Genomic DNA, 22,016 nt, shown 5'->3' with positions numbered 1-22,016 from the left:
TCTGCCTGGACAGCCATGGGCCTCTATCTTTGAAGTTCTCGAAAATCCCACCTCAGTGAGCCCAGGAGACTTGCAATGGGCTCAGCCCCCTCCTGTGTGGGCAGAAGCTCCTCACCTGCCACAGTTATTTTCAGTGTCAGCTTTTGACCACCTGTGTCCTTGGGCGAGGGGGCCTCTGAGGGCAGCAGGGTCAGCCCAGCAGGTAGTCGTGGAAAGGGGACAGCAAGCCAGTCCCCCACAGGGCCCAGGGTACAGCTCTTCTGCAGCTGATCCAGCGGGTGTGGCCAGGACACCAGTGTCCTCCTGTCTGGTCTCCCTTATTGGAGCTGGGACCTTGGAACCTTCCCTGGATTCCCATCCTCAGCCTCGGCACTGGCCTCCCTGAACCCAGACTACTGAGTCCAACCTACCAGTACCCCCTCCAAAGCTGGTTTCCCTGCCTCGCACAGGGTGGCCCTGAGCAGGTACCTCGGTGCCACCGCCAGATGCTGGGGAAGCTTCCATGTTTGGTCATGGAGTAGGGCTTGTTCAGCTCCTCTCTGGCCTTTTGTTCCCAGGCGGTGGGTAGTGAAGGAAGGACATGGGGGTTCAGGAGCGGGGGCTGATGCGAGAGGTGGTACTTTTTCTGGTCTTCTGATGAGGAAGCCCCCTTGGCCCCTGGCCCCATGCTGTTTACTCTTCTTCCCTGGGCCCCACTGTTATCTCATAGCCCTGATCACCCTCCCTCTTTATAGGAACGACATTTAGGGCTCAGAGAGGTCAAGTAACTTGCCCAAAGACACACAGCTCTGAAAACACTCGGGATCATTTCATTGACCTGCTCATGGCACTTTATATCATCTGACCCGATCCCTGTGTGAGAAATCCTTTACAGCAAAATGTTGAAATATTTTTGGAGCCAAAGATACAATGTTTAAAAATACTTTGGAGGGAGGGAGAAATGTGTGAAGGGATAGAAGGAGTGAATTTGGCAAAATGCTGATGATTGTTGAGCCTAGGTGATGAAATCACGGGAGTTAATGGTTGTTTTTCTCTGTCTGTGTATGCTTGTAATGTTCCACAGTAAAAGCTTAAAAGTAGGCCCCAAACACCTGAATTTTGGAAACAATTTGTTCCTCATCACAGCTCACATATACCAAGAGCCAAAATAACAGTGCACATGATGTCGGGGACTCTTTGCCAAAAAGTTGTGTGGTGGCAACGGGTTTTCTCTGTTTTGCTGATGAAGAGACCAAAGCTCAGAGAGGTGAAGCGCCTTGCCCAAGGCCACACAGCTGTGGTTTTGGAGCCTGGATCCAAGTGAGCTCAGGCGGCCCCATCCAGACCTCATGCTCTGAGTCCTACTGGCCCTGCCTGATCAGACCAGCTCCTTTCTGGGTTGAGCCCTTGCCATCCATGCTGGAAGGGGAGCCACCCACATTCCACCTGCAGCTTCCAGGGGAGGGGAGGCAGCACCCAGAGGGTATCACTTTGGAGTGGCTGCTCTCTGTTAAGGGCAACTGGGCAACTTGGAGATCTCAAAGACACATGGAAGCGCCCTGGCCTGGGCCTGGGTGGATGGGCGTGGGGCCAAGGAACCCTCATTCCAGCCCACAGTGCTCAGCACACCTGACTGGATCCCAGGTTAACAAATGAGCTTGTTCTCTGAACACCCACACCTGTTGGATGGCTGCCCTCAACAGCCCTTCCTAAGCCTCACTCATTTCTCATCCACAGCGTGATTAGAAAGGATTTCCCAGCACAGCCCTGGTGGCAGGACTGACAGCTCTAAGAGGCTGGCAAGGAGGCCCTGTTTCTCTAGGAAACCAGGCAGGACTTAAACCATCCCTACCACCACAGCTGGAAGGGTAGGGTTTGCCTTTGAAACGGCTCCAACACTGGCAGAGGCAGGCCTGACAAGGGTGGATGGTTCTGTCTTGTCTTGTGGATGGTTCAGATCTCATTCTGCTGAAGACCTCCTGGGGAGAGGGGCTCAAGCAGGAGACTCTCATCTCCTTGCACACCCTCATCCATCCACCCCTGCATCCACCCATCTGCTAGGGCCCATCTCTCCTTTTATATGATACCCACATCCCAATTTACTCATCTATCTTTCCTCCTTCCTTCCTAATGTTTGCCACTCACTCATCCACCCACCTATCCATCCCTCCACCCATTCATCCACTGAGCCACTCCCCCTCCCACCCAATTATCCATCTCTCCACCCATCCATCCATCTACCCACTCACTCACCCTCTCACCTACCCATTCATCCACCCACCCACCCAACCTTCTACCACCCAACCACCCATCCATTCATCTCTCCATCCATCCATCCATCCATCCATCCATCTATCCATCCATCTACCTATCTATCCATCCATCCTTATTCACTCATCCATTCACCCACCCATCCATCCATTCACCCATCCATCCACCTGTCCACTCACATATCGACCCATCCATCCACCTACCCATTCACCCTTATTCATCCATCCACCCATCCATTCTTATTCACCTATCCACTCACCTACCCATCCATCCATTTACCCAACCACCCTTCCATCCACTTCTCCATTCATCTACTCATCTATCCATCCATCTATTCATCCACACATCCATTCATCTACTCATATCTACCCATCCATCCATTGACCCATCCATTCTTCCTTATTCATCCATCCACATACCCGTCCATCAATCCATTCTTATTCGTTCATCCTCTCAGCTACCCATCTATCCATCTACTCATCCACCAATCCATCCTTATTCATCCATCCACTATCTATCCACCAATCCACCCATCCACCCATCCACCTATCCATCCACCCATCCATTCTTATTCACCCATCCACTCATCCATTCTTATTCATCCATCAACTCATCCATCCATCCATCCATCCATCCATCCCCACTCATCAATCTTTCCACATCCACTCATACCAAATATCCATCTTCCTATCAGAATATCCAAACATCTATCTTCCCCCCCTACCCATCCATCAAAGTAGCTAACTATCCATCCAGTCAGCCAGCATACCCTCCCTGCTTCTAATCCATCCTTCTTGATTTATCCAATCATTGAGTCTTCTCTGACCCTATATCCTGCTGCATCCTAAGCCAAGTGTCAGGATCCCCAGGTGGATTAGGGGATGCAGAGGAGGAGGGGTAGGAGGGAGGTGGAGAAAGGGGTGGAGAAGAAAGAAGGAGGAGGAGATGGAGGAGGAAGAGATGACCCTCATCTCACTGAGCCCTCAGAGTGGCTAAGTCACTTGTTTACTATGTGAAGTGGCCCATAGGCAAGGCCTCCTTCCCTGAGCCTGTTAAGCTATAGGCTTTATGGCTCCCTATTGCCCATCCTGCCTTGGCAGTTTTCCTTTGTTTCACAAGCACCTGGCTCTGTCACGTCTGAACCACTTTGAGGCACATGACTAGCTACCAGCTTGCCACATTCAGCGTCCTCCCAGGGCAACTGACCTGCATCCTCCACCCCCCACCCCCCTGCCGTGTTCTGTCCTAGGGAACACATCAGTGCTGGCCACTGGAGCACTGCTGGAGAATTGTTCTGGAGATTCTGCTACATTTGCTTCTTCTGACTGCGCCAGGAGACCTCCCTCTGCTTCACAGGGTCCTGCTCTGTATTCTGACCCTTACCCTGAGATGGGGGGATCTATGTCCTCCTTATACCTTTAAAGGTCTTCCCCCCAGAGTAATACAGCTGGGAGAACAGGGTAGAGTGGGGTACAGAAGCACCTGATGCCCACTCCACTGGCTGTCTTCCAAGCCACTAGAGTACTAGGGTGGTACCTTGGGATGTGGTTTTGGCCACAGGGGGGCCCCCTCTTTCTTCCTCTGCCCCAACCAGGGCTCTCCAGGCCAGCCTAATGGGTCACTGACCAGTGGGCCTGATCACAAGAGCCCGTGAGTAGGTCCTTCCTCGCTTGCCATCTGATGACATGTATGAGTGCGGGGGAGGAGAGAGGCCTGGTTTCCCTGCCAGCTCTGCAGGCCTAATTTCCTGATGGAGAAAAGGGCTGATTTTACAGGGGCTACAGGGTACAGATGAGAAGATGAGGGAAGGCCTTGAGGCTGGCTCCAGGAACAGGCTTGTCTGCAGGGGTGCAGACAGGTGTAGGACTTGTGCTAGGTTTGCCTACCTCATCACAGGGGGCAATGCGGCCCATCACATCCTTCAGGTGCCCAATGGTCGACTCCTCCTGGAAGTCCCGCGGGAATGTCTCCGTCCATTCGGCCAGCAACTGGAGCAGTTTGGGGCCAAACTTCTGGACCCGGGCCTGCAAGACAAGCCAAGGAGCATCCTCGCAAGGTGAAGGGTGCCTAGAGGCAGGACCCCATCAGCTAGCGCATTGGCCACTCACTGTGCATCCTTAGCTGGGGTTGGGCTACTAGGGCAGTGCCTCTGGTAGCCAAAGGAGGTATGCCTTGTGCCTTCTCTGGGTCAGGTGACAGGGACATGACATAGGGATGGGGGCTGACCACATGGGGGAACAGCAATGGACAGACACATTTGGGGCAGTATCCTCTGTTGTGTTTGCCTGCTGGGCATTCCATCTCCCTCTCTGTGATAATAACATCTCAGCTTGCTTTGGGGGTTTCCCTCTCCCTCATCCCCAGCCCTTGGGGTTCAGGTGCAGCTGACCTTGCCCCAGGTCCCCTGGCATGGGCCCAGATCAGTGCTGGTCAAAGAGTACATGGTACACTCCCCAACCTGAACAGTGATTGGTTCACAGATGAACATGTCTCCTAAGCTAAGCCAATGAGATTGGGACTTGCATTGGAACCTGTTTAGAACGGGGCTTGCTCTTGCCATTGAATTGGGAAGAGTAAGTGGTGAGCCTGGAGTGACAGAGGCCACCTGTCATTGTGTGAGGAGAACCTGCCCAAGTGAGGGTGAGGCCGGCCCAGAAATAGAGCAGAGGGTTGGAGGGAGAAAGACCACATTTCCATCGGGGTCATTTGAGCCCCCAGGAGCTAGTGGTACTTGAGACTTTGCAGTTCCATGAGCTAGTAAAGTCCCTTCATCTTAGGCCAGTTGAAGTTGGGTTTCTATCACAATAGCAGCAGAGCTCGATCGACATACCTATAAAGAGAGAGTCACAATTCCTGGGATCTGACCAGAGACAGAGTGAATATGGGGAACCTATAGAGGAGGGCAGGGTGGAACAGAGTGTGCAGAGGGCAGAAAGCCCAGCAGATGCTGCAGGGCCATCCCAGATGGCAAGGGTCCTACTGGTGGGGCTCTGGGCATGGTGTGAGCTCAGGGGCTCCCACAGGGCTTAATGGTTTCAACTCTGTCCCTTCTAGCTCTGGGCCTCAGACATATCAGAAGCCCCCTGTAGGCTCCTCCTCAGGAGAATGGAGATAATCACTACCACTCCAAGAGGCTGATGCATGAGGGCATGTCAGGGGCATGTCTATCTACTCACGGGCCCCCTGCCCTGCCCCTTACCTTGTCCAGCACTGGCTGGTCCAGCTGTTGCTGCTCAATGCACAGGTGGCAGACTCGGGCCAGGAGCTCCTGGGGCTCGATGAAAAGGCGGGAGCTCAGAAGGAAGGTGAAGATGTAGGCTTTCTAGGGGGACACAGAGAAAGCAGCATGTACTCACAGGACCAGCCCCAGCCCTACTGTCTCACCCATGCCTGGTGGAAGGGAGCCCACTCCCTGGTGCCCTTCCACCCCGCCGGGTAGGTCACCCACCTCAGGGTAGTAGTCAGTCGTGGGCACCAGGTGCTGGATCAGGGTGTCCAGGGAGGCTGACAAGGGAGCTCCATCCAGGAGGGACTGCCCGGCCGGCTCGCCATCCGTGGGCTCGGTGGGGGGTGGGCCAAGGCTGCCTGGAGTGACCATGTCGGAGGTGTTCAGGGTCCGGGGCATGCCTGTCTGCAGTAAGAGGAGCAGTTGAGGCACACCTGCGCTGGGGCCCGCTGGTTCCTCTGGGCTCCTGGCTCGGTGGTCATTCCTCTTGGTTTGATGCCTATCCAAACCTAGTGATCACTTCCTGGGAGGGCTGCTGGGGATCCCTCCCCCACAGCCTAGCATCCCTCAGGAACCAACCCTCCTCTACTCTTTGTCTAAGCCACTTAGGGACTGACTCTTTCCACTCCTACCCCTGGGGAAGGTTGTTTTTGACAAGGCTTAGATAATTAGCACATTGCCCCTGCCCCTGCCCCTGGCCACAAAAACTCTTAGTTCAGGACTGGGCCTAATCCCAACTGGAGGGTTCAGATGGCACCCTGGTGGAAGCTCTCTTCCACCTTGGGTCCCTGAGCTGGAAGAATGGCACTCTTGGGGCCATCTTGGCTCACAGAGCACCAGGGAAGTGGGCATACTCCTGAGTTCGTTGGGTGAGGACCTGCACACTGCTGTGTGGGCTTTTCCATTGAGTGAACCTGTGTAAACTGGGACTCTTGCAGGCACCCCTCCGTAGCCTGGCATTCTAGGCTCTTTGTGATTCAGACCCATTGACCCATTCAGCTGTCTCCCCCATGGGAAGGCTCTCCCACCGTGTCCACACCTCCATCCCTCTGGACATGGCTGAAATGCCACCTCCTCCTCGATGAAGCCTTCCCTTTCTTCCCTGCAGGAACCCTGACCCAGGCTAGGCCCGACCCCCCAGTGGGTGTCACCAGATTCTCCTTGTTGGCATTGGGGGCACTGGACATACGGCTTGTGGTGTCGGGGGCAGAGGAAAGCCCCCATAAGTGTTTGTATGGTGACGTCTCCACCCGAATCTCCTCCAGCGGGGGCTCGGGGCACATGCTCTGAGCAGACAGTGAGTCAAGGGTCTGGCTCACAGCAGCTGCCCATCCATGCATGTGCCCTGGACCTGTGTTTCCTCGGCCAGGTTCTGCATATCCCTGAGTGCAAGTCTCCCTGAACTAAGCCTTCAAGGTGCTCATGGCGGTGAGTCCTGGCCAAGCCTATGTCTGTTTTACCACCATTCCCCAGGCCGGACATTGAAGTCACCCCCAGCTTCTTAACTATGGAGTCCCGCAGGCTCACTACCAGGACCTTCCAGGGGACAGAGTCTCCCCATCACCCTGCTCACCCGGCCTGTGCTGTGCCCATCACAGATGGGACCCAGGCCCATTTCTGTCTGTCTCCTGTTACCTCTGGGTTATCTGGCCCTGAAAGTAGAGTCAGGATGTGCAGAGTCAGAGCTGATGTTGGGAGGATTGGAAGAAGCCCCCAAGGGTGGCTTGGGAACCAGTGTGGATGGCAGCCTGCCCAGCCCTGGCCCCGGCAACAGTGGCAACTTTATTTTCACCTCCCCAGCAGCGCTGGAAGTATTCCATTCTTAGCTGATGAAACTATAAAATGTCACAAAACCACCTCCTGCCAACCCGGTGGGGAGGCTGCCGTGCACTTGGGCACACAGGGGGCTGCCTGTGCCCACTGGGGAGTGCTGGGCAGCTCTGGAGTGGGCGCCAGCTCTGCATCGTGCCCATGGCCCTGTGTGGGAGCCTCACTCCACAAGAAAGAACACACATGGGGCTGGCAAAGTGTGGTGCCTCCTCCTGGCACCTTTTCCCTGCAGTGTTGGGGCTGCCCTGGATCCCAGTCCAATTTTCACAAAGATGAGCCAATAGCATGGGTGAAGGTGATTCTGGAAACCTCTCTGCAGGACAGGGTGGTCTACCAGACAGTGTGGGAGAAGCCTTCCTGGGGGAGGCCAGGATCTTCAAGAGATGAGCTGGGAAGCACCCAGAACACCTCCAGGCCTGGCGTGCCACTGGGGCCTGGATGTGGAATGTTGGGCACATGGGGAGGGAGGTGGGCTCAGACTCAGCTCTGCTTTGGGACAATAGGCTAGAGGCTGGGGTGGGGCTGGAGACCAGACCATCATGATCCACAGCGATGTCCAGAGTGGACAGGTTGCCAGGGTCACCCCTCTGACCTCCAGCCACCCACTGTGTCCCCAACTGAGTCTCCTGGATAGTTTCTTGCTACAGTCTCTGGGTGCCTCCCTCCCTTGGCTATTGTGTGGAGTGGCACTGTTCTAGGTACTGTGGACCGAGCCCACTTTCTCAGAGCCGGTGGAGGAAGGCAGACAAGAAGCAGGCCAATGTGTGCAGACAGACTGTTCTACTGAGGCACGTGCTCCACAGGGTGTGCCCAGGCGAGGGGAGAGGTGGGTAATGGCTCCCTTTATAGAGAGGGTAGGTGAAGTCAGAGCTGTGGTCAAGGCCCACCAGTCTTCCTGCCCCTTCCTGCAGGTGTGCTGGTATGCACCAGGCTGTGGGAACCCACCCCTGGCCTCCACACGGGGACCCCTAGAGGCACAAACCAGCCTCCTCCTTCCTCCAGTAAGGGCTCCAGGCTGCCTGAAGCACCGAGAAGGGTTGGGGCAGGGGTGGTGCCATCTGTGCTCAGAACTGAGGACAGGAGACAGTTTACCTAGAGACTCAGCCGTCAGGCCCGGGGGCTCAGCGTGCACAAGAGCTCAGTCCAGCTGGGGGCGACATGCTGTGATCATGGGAGTGCATGCTTGGGTGGCAGGAGCCAGGCTGTGCATCCTGAAGAGACAGTAGTCAGTGACTAAGTCAGGGGTCAGGGAGAGTGCAGGGTGCTGGGGTATCACATGCTCATGTACAAAACACAGCCACGTGAAGAGCGAGTGCCCCATATGCCCCTGTCCCATAAGGAGCTGCTTGTATTCACCTCCTGTCCATTCTTCCAGAGCTGCTTCATGCAAAGACAAAGAACTAGAAATACATGTTCCCCTCCTCTGTCTTCATCAGCATATTGTACACATTCTCCTGTGCTCTCTTCCCTGACAATGCATTTGGGGGATTCTTTCTTTCTTCTTTCTTTCTTCTTTCTTTCTTTCTTTCTTTCTTTCTTTCTTTCTTTCTTTCTTTCTTTCTGTCTGTCTGTCTGTCTTTCTTTCTTTCTTCTTTCTTTCTTTCTTTCTTTCTTTCTTTCTTTCTTTCTTCTTTCTTTCTTTCTTTCTTTCTTTCTTTCTTTCTTTCTTCTTTCTTTCTTCTTTTTTTTTAAAAAGATTTCATTTATTTATTCATGAGAGACACAGAGAGAGAGAGAGAGAGAGGCAGAGACACAGGCAGAGGGAGAAGCAGGCTCCATGCAGGGAACCTGATGTGGGACTTGATCCCGGGTCTCCAGGATCGCGCCCTGGGCTGAAGGCAGGCGCTCAACCACTGAGCCACCCAGGGATCCCTGGGGGATCTTTCCATAGCAGGGCAGAGTGTCTTTGCTTTATTTATTTGTTTCTTTGTTTGTTTGTTTATTTAAACTGTCCCATGGTATTCTATGGTTTGGACGTCCAGGGGTAATTTTTAAAAGCAATGATGGAGCAACTCAAGTGTCCACCGACAGGTGAATGGATAAACAAAATGTGGACTATCCTTACAATGGAATATTGTTCAGCCTTAACAAGGAATGGAACTGTGACATGTGCAACACCATGGATGAGGCTTGAGGGGAGTACGCAAAATGCGACAGGCCAGCTATAAATTGACGGACGCTGAGTGATTCCATGGAGATGAAGCACTATAATAGTCCTGTTCATAGAGACAAGGAGTTGGAATGGGGGCTACCAGGGCTGGGGGGCTGGGGGTGGGGGAGTTAGTGTTTAACAGAGACAGACTTCCAGGTTTGCAAGCTGCCAAGGGTTATGGAGATGGACGGTGGGGATGGCTGCTAAGTAATATGAATACATTTAACGCCACTGAACTGTACCCTTAAAAATGGCTAAAATGGGGGCACCTGGGTGGCTCAGCAGTTGAGCGTCTGCCTTAGACTCAGGGCATGATCCCAGGGTCCTGGGATCGAGTCCTGCATCGGGTTCCCTGCAATCCAGGGTGCCACAGATGATGAACGAATGATGACGTGAGGATGCTGTTACACATCTGTTAGTGGGGTGTCTGCTGCCATTGGGGTGGTGGCGAAGAAGGCTCAGTGGTACAGGAGGGAGTACTGTGCACAGAGCTCGATCTGCTTACTGGAGCAGAGAAGACTACAGTGGGGCACTGAAATGGGCGTCATTGATGTGCATCCCCACCACCCTGTCGGTCCGGTTGTTGTGACTTTGTGTCATTCCTTCGAGCTCAGTCATCAAAGTCATGATGATGACAGGCCCCAGGAACACCTGGACGGATCCCAGGGCCCTGTGTGGGGATATGGTTCGGGTCAGGGGCGTGTCCACCCTGCGACAGGGTCCCTGTCTGGTACACATCCAAGAGGCACCAAGCCACTCTCTGCAGCTGGAACTCCCAAGCCCAGTCTCTGACCTGTCCAGTGCAGGTTCTCTTGCCCCAGGACAAGCCACTCACCGGGCCTAAGCACACACTGGACCTGCCCACCGCCTCCCAGACGCTAGGCCTCAGGCCAGCCTAGGTCTTCCTGCACTGTGTGTGGTCTAAGAGGGGCCTGGCTGCACTCACTGCTGTACCCTTGGGGCAACCCCACCCTCGGCCTGACACAGCGGGTGCTCAGTGTGTGATGTTCAAGTGACTCAGCGATGCTCAGTGTGTGAGGAAAGAAGCTTGCGCTGGCTGGCCTTGGGGTCCCCAATGCCCTATGTGCCCTGTGTGACAGCCAAGTGGTATCTATTCACATATGCAAAGCTGGTTTAACATGAAAAAAAATCAATCACTGTAATCTACCATTTCAACAGGCTAAAAAAGAGAGATCATATCATCATATCACTTGACATTAAAACAAGCTTTTGACAAAACCCAGCACCCATTCATGGTAAGAATTCTTAGCAAAGTAGGAATGGATAGGAACTTCCTCAACTTGATAAGGAACATCTGTGAAAAATCTACAGTTAAGAGCTGACTATATCTTAAAGTAATATGTTTTTCAATAAAAGATAAATAATTGTTAAAAATTTGTGACCTAACATATTCTTCAGGTGAATTTCTCATGCTTTCATGTTGAATGGCAACAATACTAAATAAAAAGCTTTCATGTCAAAAAAAAAAAAAATGCACACAGGGCATTTGGGCTGTGGGCATCAGCCTCAGGTGCTGCGTCTCTTTCCCAGCCCAGACCCTGGCTCTGGACCCAAGGCCACCACCCCTGGGGCCTCCAGCTGTCAGGTCTGCGTCCTCCGTGTACATTGCCTTTCCCTGTGGCCAGAACACCAGGCTTTTGCTGGGGGGGAATGACCATGCCCTCTGCTGAATATGGAAGGGGTGGTGAGACCCACAGGGAGGCTCCACCCTCACCTGGCCAGGGGCAGACACCGACCCAGGCTGGGCCCATCAGGCGCTGCTACCCTGAAAAATGTACCCGAAGGGGGCCCAACCTGAAGATGCCTGACCCCTGCAGGCAGGAGTTGGTTTCTGAGTCACAGCTTCCCCTTCCTACGCATGTGCTTCTGCCTTGGTTTCCCTGCTCATGTTCCCTACTCCTGCTGCCCGGCCCCCACCCATCAGGTGCATCTGTCTCCTGTGTGTAGGTCTCCAGGCCTGGCATCTGGGTGTCCTGGGGCTCCCACCACAGTCACACAGGTGGCCAGGCTGTGTTGTGTCAGCGGGGAGCGGGCCCCCTGGGAAAACCACCCTGCAGCTGAGCACCCTTCCTTCTGGAGTTGTGCTCAGACCCTGAGACCACTTGCCATCGGGGTCTAGGGTAGGACAACTTTTTGGGGCTGTGTGGTCCAAGCCTAACTCCTGTATGGGAGTATGGGAGACAGGGGGAAATGTCTGCAGGGACAAGCATTGGACCAGGTGGGATTAGAAGGAAGGTACAGACCTAGACGATAACCTTTCTTTCATTCCCCAACTTTTGACAGAGATATGTGTACCCAATATCTAACTCTCCTCTTCACTGGAAAACACAAAAGCTGACCTGGCAAGAGGCTGGCAATGGCCCTGGGGTGCTCTATGTTCATCCCCCCTCCCCCAGTGTGAGGTTCTTAGAGAGAGGCCAGAGCTGTGGCCACCAAAAAAAGTACAGCTCCACTGGGCTCCTGGGAGGCTGACCACATGCTCAGATCTTCCAAGTTTAAGGAATGCTAGGACTCCTGACTTGTATGCTTGGTATTTTGATTTTATTTATTATTTTGTTTTTCTTGGGGTGGTGTGGAGCAGAGGGAGAGGGAGAGAGAATCTTAAGCAGACTCCACACCCAAAGCCCAAAGGAGCCCGAAGCAGGGCTTGATCTCACAACCCTGAGATCACAACCTGAGTGGAAATCAAGAAATCAGACACTCCACTGACTGAGCCACCCAGTAGCCCCAGGTACTCTGATTTTAAAGGTGGCAATTAAACCTATTTAAAGAAAGAAAAAAGCCACCATGAGGGCCACACTGTGACACAAAAGCATATTTAGAAACAATATCTTTAGCTCCCAGTCTGCAACCACCACTCTGTTGTCACAGTCCCCAGTAGTGTTGGTTGGCATTAAAAAAATCTGTAAAAAATGGAAAGCCATAGAACCTATGGAAGAAAAGCATGCAACTGGTCAGCAAAGCGTGTCTTGGGGCCTGAAGAGGAGATGTGCTCTCAGGCACCTCTGGGGGCTGGGTCGGGTCCAGCTGAAGGGACAGAGACAAAGATGTTCCTAGAGGATGGCTCTTTGCTTCTTGAAGAGTCTCCTGGGCTTTTCAAGTGCCTTCACGTGCTAAGAAAAGGAATATTCCCTCCTCTTCGGTTTAGGGAGAAGAGTCACGAGATTAAGTGCATAAAGAGCCCAGCATCATGCCTGCCATGGAGATGAAGGGGCCACCAGGACCAATCCTCCCAAGGGCCCTGGAACCACAACACGGGGTGTTATTCCAACTGCTCATGGTGCTCTGTGCCAGAACAACTTGTCACCTGGGTTCCTGCGATGTACCAGGGTTTCCAAGCTGGCTGTGGCCTGGATGGCCCTTTCCCCTGCTCATCCAGTCCTGTGGCCACTGGGCCTTTGAGAGCAGCTATGAATGGCTGCCAATTTAGCCATGCGGGCTAACATATGGCCACAACTCCAAATCGGAGCCTTCTGCCTTTGCCTTAGTATGTAGCAGATTGTGTACATCTATACCTCTCAACCCATCAGCCCCTCACTCTTACATCTTTTTAAAAAATCCTGGGAAACTATGCTTAACATCAAATTTGCCATTTACCTATTTTCAAGGGTACTCCTCAGTGGCATTAAGTACACTCACACTGTTGTGCAAACATCATCACTACCCACCTCCAGAATCTTTTCATCTTCCCCAACTAAAACCCCACATCCATGAAGCAATAATGCCCTGTTCTCTCCTCCTCCCAGCCCCTGGCAAGCACCGTTCTACTTTCTGTCTCTGAATGTGACTATTCTAGGTCCTCGTATAAGCGGAACCATGTAGTATTTGTCTTATTGTGACTGGCTTATTTCACTCCACATAATGTCCTCAAGGTTTATCCATGCTGCAGCGTGTGTCAGAATGTCCTTCCTTTTGTCAAGACTGAATCATATGGTGCGCACGTGCACACACATACACACTGCATGTTTTCTCTATTGCTTTATCCACCAATGGGTATTTGAGTAGTTTCTACCTTTGTCATACTGTTTTCCACAGCAGCTGCACTATTTCTCATTCCTTCTGACAATGGAAAAGGATTCCAATTTCTCCACACTGAGGCCCGTTCTTTTATTTTTTTTTTTAGCACATTCTTTTTTTTTTTTTTTAAGTTTTATTTATTTATGATAGTCACAGAGAGAGAAAGAGAGGCAGAGACATAGGCAGAGGGAGAAGCAGGCTCCATGCACCGGGAGCCCGACGTGGGATTCGATCCCGGGTCTCCAGGATCGCGCCCTGGGCCAAAGGCAGGCGCCAAACCGCTGCGCCACCCAGGGATCCCTGTTTTGTTTTGTTTTGATAGCAGCCATCCATCAGGGTGGGAAGTGGTATCTCATTGTGAACCTTGATTGTGATTTTGTGTTTTGCTAGTGACTGGTGATGGTGGGCATCTTCTCACGCTCATTGGCCATTTGCATATATAACCTTTGGAGAACGGTCTATGCAAACTCTTGGCTCATTTTTGAATTGACCAAGGTTTGAAACTTTGTTTTCTTTCAGAAATTTTATAGTTTGTGGTCTTATGTTTAGGTCTTTAATAATCTATTTTCATTTTTGTATGTGGTATTAGGTAGGGGTCCAACTTCATTATCTTACACGTGGATATCCAGTTTTCCCAGCACCATTTATTGAAAGCAGTGTCCTTTCTCCACTGAATGGTCTTGTTGAAAATCATTTGACTCAATATACAGGGTTTGTTTCTGGGTTCTCTATTCCATTCCATTGGCCCATATGCCTGTCTCTATGCCGGGACCACACTATTTTGATGACTGTAGTTTTGTAGTAAACCAGGAAGTGCAATTCCTCCAACTTTTTCTTTTTTTGAGATCATTGTGGCTGTTCAGAGTCCTTTGAGATTCCATCTGAATTTCAGGATAGAGGCTTCTATTTCTGCAAAAACACCATTGGAATTTTGATAGAAATTGCATTAAATTTGCAGATTGCTTTGAATAGTACTGACATCTTAACGAAATTAAACCTCCAATCCACAAATACGGGGTATCTTTCCATATTTATTTGTGTCTTCTCTCATTTCTTTCAGCCATGTTTTATACTTTTCACTGTATAAGTCTTTTGTTTTCTGGGCTGAGTTGATTCCTAACTATAAATCCCTAAGTCTATTCTTTTTGAAACTATTGTAAGTGGGGTTGCTTTCTTAATTTCCCTTTTTGATTGTTCATTGTTAGTGTGTAGAAACACAACTGGTTTTTTTGGTGTTGATTTTGTATCTTGCTATTTTGCTAAATGAATGTTAATTATTAGTCCAATAGGTGTGTGTGTGTGTGCATGTGTGTGACAGTGTGGTGTGTGTTTAGGGTTTTCTACATATAAGATCATATCATGTGCAAAGAACTAATTTTACTTCTTCCTTTCTGACTTGACTGCCTTTATTTTTTGTTTTTTTTTGTGCTGACTAGAACTTCTAGAGTTAGATGCTTAACCAACTGAGCCATCCAGGTACCCCTGAACTTTTTATTAATATATGATACCCTTCCTTGTCTCTTGTAACCATTTTTTATTTAAAGTCTATTTTTTATTATTATAGCCACCCCACTCTCTTTGAGTTACCATTTACATGGAATATCTTTTAATTCTTTGGATTTTTGGATATAAGCTGAGTCTCTTATAGACATTGTATAGTTTAATCATGTTTAAGAAATCCAGTCTGCCAATCTCCGTCCATGTAATTGGAGAATTTAATCCATTTACATTTATTTATTTATGTATTTATGTATGTACGTATGTATGTATTTATTTAAAGATTATATTTATTCATGAGAGACACATGGGCTTTGGCCTTTTAAGTCCCCTGGAATCCTCTTCAACCAGTACAGATTGCAGAGGGAGAGGTAGAGACACAGGCAGAGGGAAAAACAGGCTCCCTGTGGGAAGCCCAAAGAGGGATTTGATCCCAGAACCCCGAGATCATGACCTGAGCCAAAGGAAGATGCTCAGCCACTGAGCCACTCAGGCATCCCTCCACTTACATTTAAATAACCAAGGAGGGATTTACTTTTCCCATTTTGTTATTTTTACTACATGTCTTAGCTTTTTGTCCCTCACTTCCTGCATTACTGTCTTCCTTTGTGTTTAGATAATTTTATAGTAAAACATTTAAATTATTTTGTTTCTTTTTGTGTATATTCTATAGCTATTTTCTTTGTGATTACCATGGGGTTGACATTTCATATTTTGAAGTTATGACACTCCAGTTTGAATATCAATAGCATACAGAAACACTGCCTTGCCTCATTTCATTTATTGATGCCACAAAATCATATCTTTATGCAGCATGTGTCTAAAAACATAGACTAGTGATTATTTTTTTTAACAAAAGAATACATCAGTCTCTATAAAATCATAGAGAAAGCAAAAGGCAGAGTAACAAATCAAAGTTATCATAATACAGGCTTTTATAACTAACTGCCCATGTATCTATCTTTACCAGAGATCTTTATTTCTTCATATGGCATCAAGTTACTAACTAGTATCCTTTCATTTCAACCTGAAGGACTCCCTTTGGTATTTATAGTAGGGCGGGTCTAGTGGCAATGAACTCCCTCAGCTTTTGAGAATGTCTCAATTTTCCCCTCATATTTTAAGTACAGTTTTGCTGCTTAGAGGGTTCTTTTTTTACTTTTGACAGTCTGAATATATCAACCCATTGCCTTCTGGCCTCCAAGGTTTCTGATAAGGAATCTGCTGATAATATTATTGAGGATTCCTTGTATGTGACAAATCACTTTACTCTTGCTGTTTTCAAGATTTTGTCTTTCAACAGTCTGATTATAATGTATTTCAATGTGGGTCTCTTTGAGTTTATCCTACTCGGAATTTGTTGAGCCTCTTGCATGTTTATATTCAGGTTTTTCATACATTCTGCCCTGTCTCTCTGTTCTCTTTCTGGGACTCTCACAACATGTGTGTTGGTCTGCTTAATGGTGTCCCACAGATCCCTTCAGTTTTGTTAATTTTTCTTCAATCTCTTTTCCCCTGTTCCTCAGAATCAATCATTTCATGGTCTCATCTTCAAGTTCACTGATTTTTCTATCTGCTCAAATCTGTTTTTGGAAATTTCTAGTGAATTTCTCATTTCAGGTATTGTATTTTTCTGCTCTAAAATTTCCTTTCGGTTCCTTTTTATGCTATTTATCTCTTTATTGATATTTCTATTTTGTTCATATATAGTTTTCCTGACTATCTGACTTTAACTTTAGCTCTCTGAACATCCTTAAGATAGTTGTTTTAAAGTATTTGCATAGTAAATTCATCACCTCATCTTTCTAGGGATAGTCTCTTTTACTGTTTATTGTAGGTCTTGTGATTTGTTATTGAAAATAGAATGTTTGAATCTTATAATGTAGTAACTCTAGAAATCATATTTCTGCAGCATTTTCTGTTTTCTTTTTTTTTAATTGCTTTAAGGTACCTTTTGTCCCAGGATCAGACTGAGGTATAAATTTAAGGTCCTTTACAGGTCTTCTCTGAGCCTACACCTTTCTCTGGGCATGTGAAGTGACTTTCTAAATTTCCCTGTATACGGGGTTGCTTTTGAATATCCTAGTCCTTAAATGTCTGGCTTCCAAAAGAGGACAAAGGGAAAAATGAAGAGGGAAAGTAACAGGTTCTGGCTCTTTAAGTCCCCTGGAGTCCTCTTCAACCAGTACAGATTGCAGCAATGGTGGCCTGCCTCCGTCTGCACCTCTGTGATCAGAAACAGCAATAAGCATCAGAACACAGATTCCCCAGTATTTGCAGGACAAGGCCCTTATTGCCCACCTTGGTTCCACTAGCTGTGGATAAGCTACTCCAGGAACATATGCATGGCTGTCTGTTCAGAGGCTGGGGTGGTGGTGGTGGTGGATGGGTAGCTGCTACTGTGTTAAGAGCTGAAATTGACAAAATTAATGAAATTTTCCAAGGCTTCTTATGGAAGTTGAAAGTCCAGAATAGGTTCCCGAGTTCTAAAATGGTTACATCAGATGGATTGTGCTGGTTCAGCTAACTGATGGTGAAGACTTGGTGCTTCCTGCTCCACTGTCTTTCCTAATAACCCTCCTCTCCCCATTGTATCTTTAACTGGATATTGCTATTGGATTTTATATGTGGATCTTTTATTTTAAGGTTTTATTCATTTATTCATGAGAGACACAGAGAGAGGCAGAGACATGAGTAGAAGGAGAAGCAGGCTCCCTGCAGGGAGCCTGATGCAGGACTCGATCCCAGGACCCTGGGATCACGCCCTGAGCCAAAGGCAGATGTTTAACCATAGAGCCACCCAGGTGCCCTATATGTGGATTTTAAAATCTCATTAGTTCTAAACAGTCTTGTTTTTCCATAATACAATTATGTCTACAATTAATGGTGACTTAATCTCTTCCTTTCTCATGGTTAAATCTTACTTACTTTTCTTGTCACAATATATTAAACAGAACTTTCCAGGACAAACAAAGATAATAATGCTGGTGAAAATAAGCATCTTATATTGTTCTATCAGGGCCAGGTGTGCTCTGGGGATTGAGCTGAGAGCCTTTCTAGGATGATGTTCCTAGTCCCTCTGCAGGTTTTTGGGAGGACCTGGGGCTATACGGTTCTTGTGTGTGTCCTGAAAACCCCAGGTCTCTTCCTTTCCTCATAAGAAAGAGTGCCTGTCCAGTCCAGCTGGGCCTCCTCAGAGCCCATGCTTCAGCCTTGTTCAGTTTTACTTTTATCTGTGCAGAGCCTGCAGGAGCTCCAAGAAGAAGCCTCAATTACAGGTTTCCTCACAGGGTCCACATCAGACATACTCCCCAGATACCGTGTTTGGAGCTTCAGCCAGACCAGGGCATTATTAAAAGAGCCAAGTGGGCATCTTTGCTTGGAACTGCTTCTGCAGGAATGGGGACAGTTCCTGTACCTTTAGGGGGTGGGGAGCTGAACTTGAGGCCTTTTCCAAGGATCTTGGATAAAGTGCCTGTGCCACCTGACCCGGACAGTTTCTATGCTCCAGAGGCCTCAGTTCAAGAGAAAACACGTGTCATGCTTTATGCGTCTTTTGTTCTCACATGTCACTTAATCCTTCAAACAACCATATGGGAATGATTGCTGACTTCATAGATGAGAAAACCTGGATCCTAAAAGATAGGATCCCAACCGACATGCTTCCTTACTTCCTGCAACCCCTTCTGCCCACTGGCTAGAACCCTGCTTAGGGTGGGGGTGGGGCTTACTGGGTTCTGGCCAGTGAGAATGCCACATCCCCTCCACTCACCCCTGACCAGGGACCCAAGTTATCCAATCAGAGTAAATCCTGGGCCTTGTTGGGAGATCACCCTAGAGACATGTTCCCTTGATATGTTTTCCTCTCTACACTTTTACAAAAATTATAAGAGTCTGTAAACACACCTACAATTTAAATAATAAGAATTGTCTATTACTATAACTAGATGAACATCTGTGAATTAATACCCAGGCTAATATAGAAAGCATTATCAGTACCTTAAAAATCTTTCATGCACCTTCCCAAATCAAGCTGACTGCTCAACCCTCAACTCTAGCTGATGACCATCCTTTGTGCCAATCATTCTTTGCTTTTTATTATAGTTCTACCTGGGTTCTATCCCCCAGCAATACACCACCTAGTCTTGAAAATGGGGGCAAGCACACATGAGATATCATGGTTCAATTTCCCCTTCTCTGGGAGTTGACAAGGCCCCTTCTGGGGAAGTTGTGAGCAAGGTCACAAGTAGTCTTGGGAAACATGCGTCTCTTCACAGTTGGGTGCTTAGCAAAACTAAGGTGGGGACGAGGCACTGGAACGTGCAGCAGAAATACAGTCAGAGGGAATGGGCTGCCATGCTTCCCGCTCTCAGGGAAAAGCCGAGAACTTCAGTGAGTGACACCCATGCCCTCAGCAGAGCGTGAGGGAAGAGATCTCAGGAGCACATGGTCAGGACAGGCCAAGTCCTCATGAGAATCTGGGCCAAGCTGCCCTGGGTGTTCTGTCTTTGTTTTAAGAAGACAGCCTGATAGAAATGGGGGGATCTTAGTGATGACCATCTCTCTGGGGTCACACAGGACAGCTCAGCTCCCTCCACATCTGGTGCAGAGCTGCCCTTGGGGATCTCTCCATCATCCGCCAAGGGATCCCCTCCTCATCTCTTATGTTGGGTCACCTGCTTTCTATACCTTGTCTCCTCATCTTTCTTGGCTTATTCTTTCATTTTGATGGAGCACTTCCTCCAATTGCTTCTTGAAAATTGATCCTTAGGGAGAAATTTTTGAGACCTTATATTTTTGGAAACGTTTTTACTTTACTGTCATACTTGGTAGTATGATGGAAAGCTCAGTGGGTATAGAATTCTAAATCAGAAATCATTTTCATTAAGAATTTTGAAGGTATTGTCTTCTGGCTTCTTTCTGAGCTTTGTAGATATTTTTGGGTCCCAATAGGGTGATTGGCCATTCTGGCTTTCCCAGGACCATTCAGCTGGTAGCATTGAAAATCCATATCCTAAGAAACCCCTCAGCCCTAGGCAAACCAAGATGGTTGTTTGTCATAGTCCTAAGTGTCCTGAACTTTCACAATGATGCACCTTGTACAGGTCACTTCCATCCCTTGTGTAGAGCACTTGCCAGTGTCCTCTGCTGGAAACTCAAGCCTTCAGTGCTGGGATATTTAAGCAATTACACTGAAGACTTCCTCTCTTTCCTTTGTTGGGAACTCTTACTACTCATTTTGGACCTCCTGGACTTGTCCTCCCATCCATGGTAGGCTTTTTTGGATGTGAAAGAGTAAATCCCATCACCTTTTCTTCTTTCTTTTTCTTCCTTTCTTTCCTTCCTTCCTTCCTTCCTTCCTTCCTTCCTTCCTTCCTTCCTTCTTTCTTCCTTCTTTCTTCTTTCTTTTCTTTCTTTCTTTCTTTCTTTCTTTCTTTCTTTCTTTCTTTCTTTCTTTCTTTCTTTCTTTTTCTTTCTTTCTTTCTTTCTTTCTTTCTTTCTTTCTTTCTTTCTTTCTTTCTTCTTTTTTTCTTCTTTCTTTCTTTCTTTTTTTTTAAAGGCCAATTTGACCTGGGCCTGTGTCGCCAGAAGTGGAAAGAATCTTGATGCCAAACAATTGCTCCAGTGACACTCCTGCTTGTGGGGCTAACAGCTGCCCACCTGTGGCCTCATTTATCCCATAGAAGGTGGGCAGGGATGTACCAGTAGAACTCTTTGCTAGCTTGGAGATAATTCCTGTAGGTTTCCCCTAGTTGCTGGTGAATCCATCCTGCACCCTTCTCAGGTCCCTCCTGCAAGAAGCCATCCAGCGCTGCCTGGGCCTGAGGAGCAGAGAGGGGTCAGTGAGGGCTCCAGGGTCCAGTCAAGGCATCACTTCCCTCCATGAGCAGTTGGCCTCTGGCTCCTCCAGACTGGGCACCCCTTACTTTCCATACACCCGGGCATGTTGTTCTATGGACTGAGACATACTTCTCCAGGCTGTGCAAGGGGTGGGTTCCATGCTGGAAAGAAGGTTCTCCGTGTTGGTGACACATACTGGCCACCGCTTCACCACCTGGGGTCCCTCCACCTGGCTCTGTGGAGCAGAGCCTCCAGGGAAAGACCATCAAGCTGCTTTCCCACATTCTCTCATCCTAACACAATTCCAGTGTCATCCCCATCATCCAGGTCAGCCTCGCCTCTGTGAAGAAAAACCTGGCTCCCTATTGCTGATAAGCCATATGCAGTATGCCTGTCACCAATGACACACGGTTAGGAAAGCTTTTAAAATGCCTTTAGAGCCAGGACACCTGGGTGGCTCAGCGGTTGAGCATCTCCCTTTAGCTCAGTGCATGATCCCAGGGTCCTGGGATTGAGTCCTGCATCGGGCTCCCCACAGGGAGCCTGCTTCTCCCTCTGTCTGTGTCTCTGCCTCTCTCTCTCTCTGTGTCTCTCATGAATAAATAAATAAAAGCTATTAAAAAATACATAAAATGCCTTTAGAGCCGATGGGTAGAAAATTAATCTCCAATTAGGAGCATAGGGCAGAGAACTGAGAAGACTACCTCCTTCAGCAGGGGCAGCAATAATCCACCCACGACTTAAGAACCTGCCAGTGAAAACCGGCTGATCCCTAGTGTGGATTCAGGAGCATTTCCCTCAGATGCTCTAAGGCTTTGGCCTTGGTGTGCTGCTCTTGACGCACATACCCACAGCAGAACACAAGGTGGTGTCACCAAGAGGGGGCACAGAGCACCGAGGTGGGGCGCACGCCTGTATTCAGCCCACTACCCTGGAAGGTTGTGGATACTGAGAAGAGGAGAGGCCTCACTTAAGAGAATAACCAGTTTCCCTATGGTGACCACCACCCCACCTGCCCACTGCCCCCATCGCCAGTGGAGCCCCGGGAAGGAAGGAAGGAAGGAAGGGTCAGCAGAGAGCAGAGCAGTAGAGAAAAGGGGACTGTCTGGGTCTCTGCATTTCATATGCCTGGGCCAGACACTGTGGACATGGACAGGTCACCTCCACAGCCTTCAAGCTAGA

At 48.9% G+C, this 22,016-nt stretch overlaps 1 protein-coding gene across 22 annotated transcripts in view; it reads right to left on the bottom strand.

Moving 5' to 3' along the window:
- Positions 1–22,016, bottom strand: part of RASGEF1C (RasGEF domain family member 1C) — an 80,449-nt gene that overhangs the window by 27,487 nt on the left and 30,946 nt on the right. For 14 of the 22 annotated variants that reach the window (XM_077911109.1, XM_077911115.1, XM_077911118.1 and 11 more), the window contains 3 exons: positions 5,699–5,881; positions 5,450–5,572; positions 4,137–4,274 (listed from right to left, as the gene is read on the bottom strand). In XM_077911109.1, coding sequence (XP_077767235.1) covers positions 4,137–4,274; positions 5,450–5,572; positions 5,699–5,875 — 438 coding nt within the window. In that variant the 5' untranslated portion in view covers positions 5,876–5,881. Of the gene's footprint in view, positions 1–4,136; positions 4,275–5,449; positions 5,573–5,698; positions 5,882–8,398; positions 8,518–22,016 lie in introns of all 22 variants that reach the window. The other 8 variants (XM_077911102.1, XM_077911105.1, XM_077911103.1 and 5 more) reach the window with 2 other exon arrangements.

The sequence above is a fragment of the Canis aureus genome, chromosome 10, assembly GCF_053574225.1.
Source record: "Canis aureus isolate CA01 chromosome 10, VMU_Caureus_v.1.0, whole genome shotgun sequence".
NCBI lineage: Eukaryota > Metazoa > Chordata > Mammalia > Carnivora > Canidae > Canis > Canis aureus.
The sequence above is the reverse complement of the archived record's forward strand: the minus strand, read 5'-3'. Positions and strand labels throughout refer to the sequence as shown.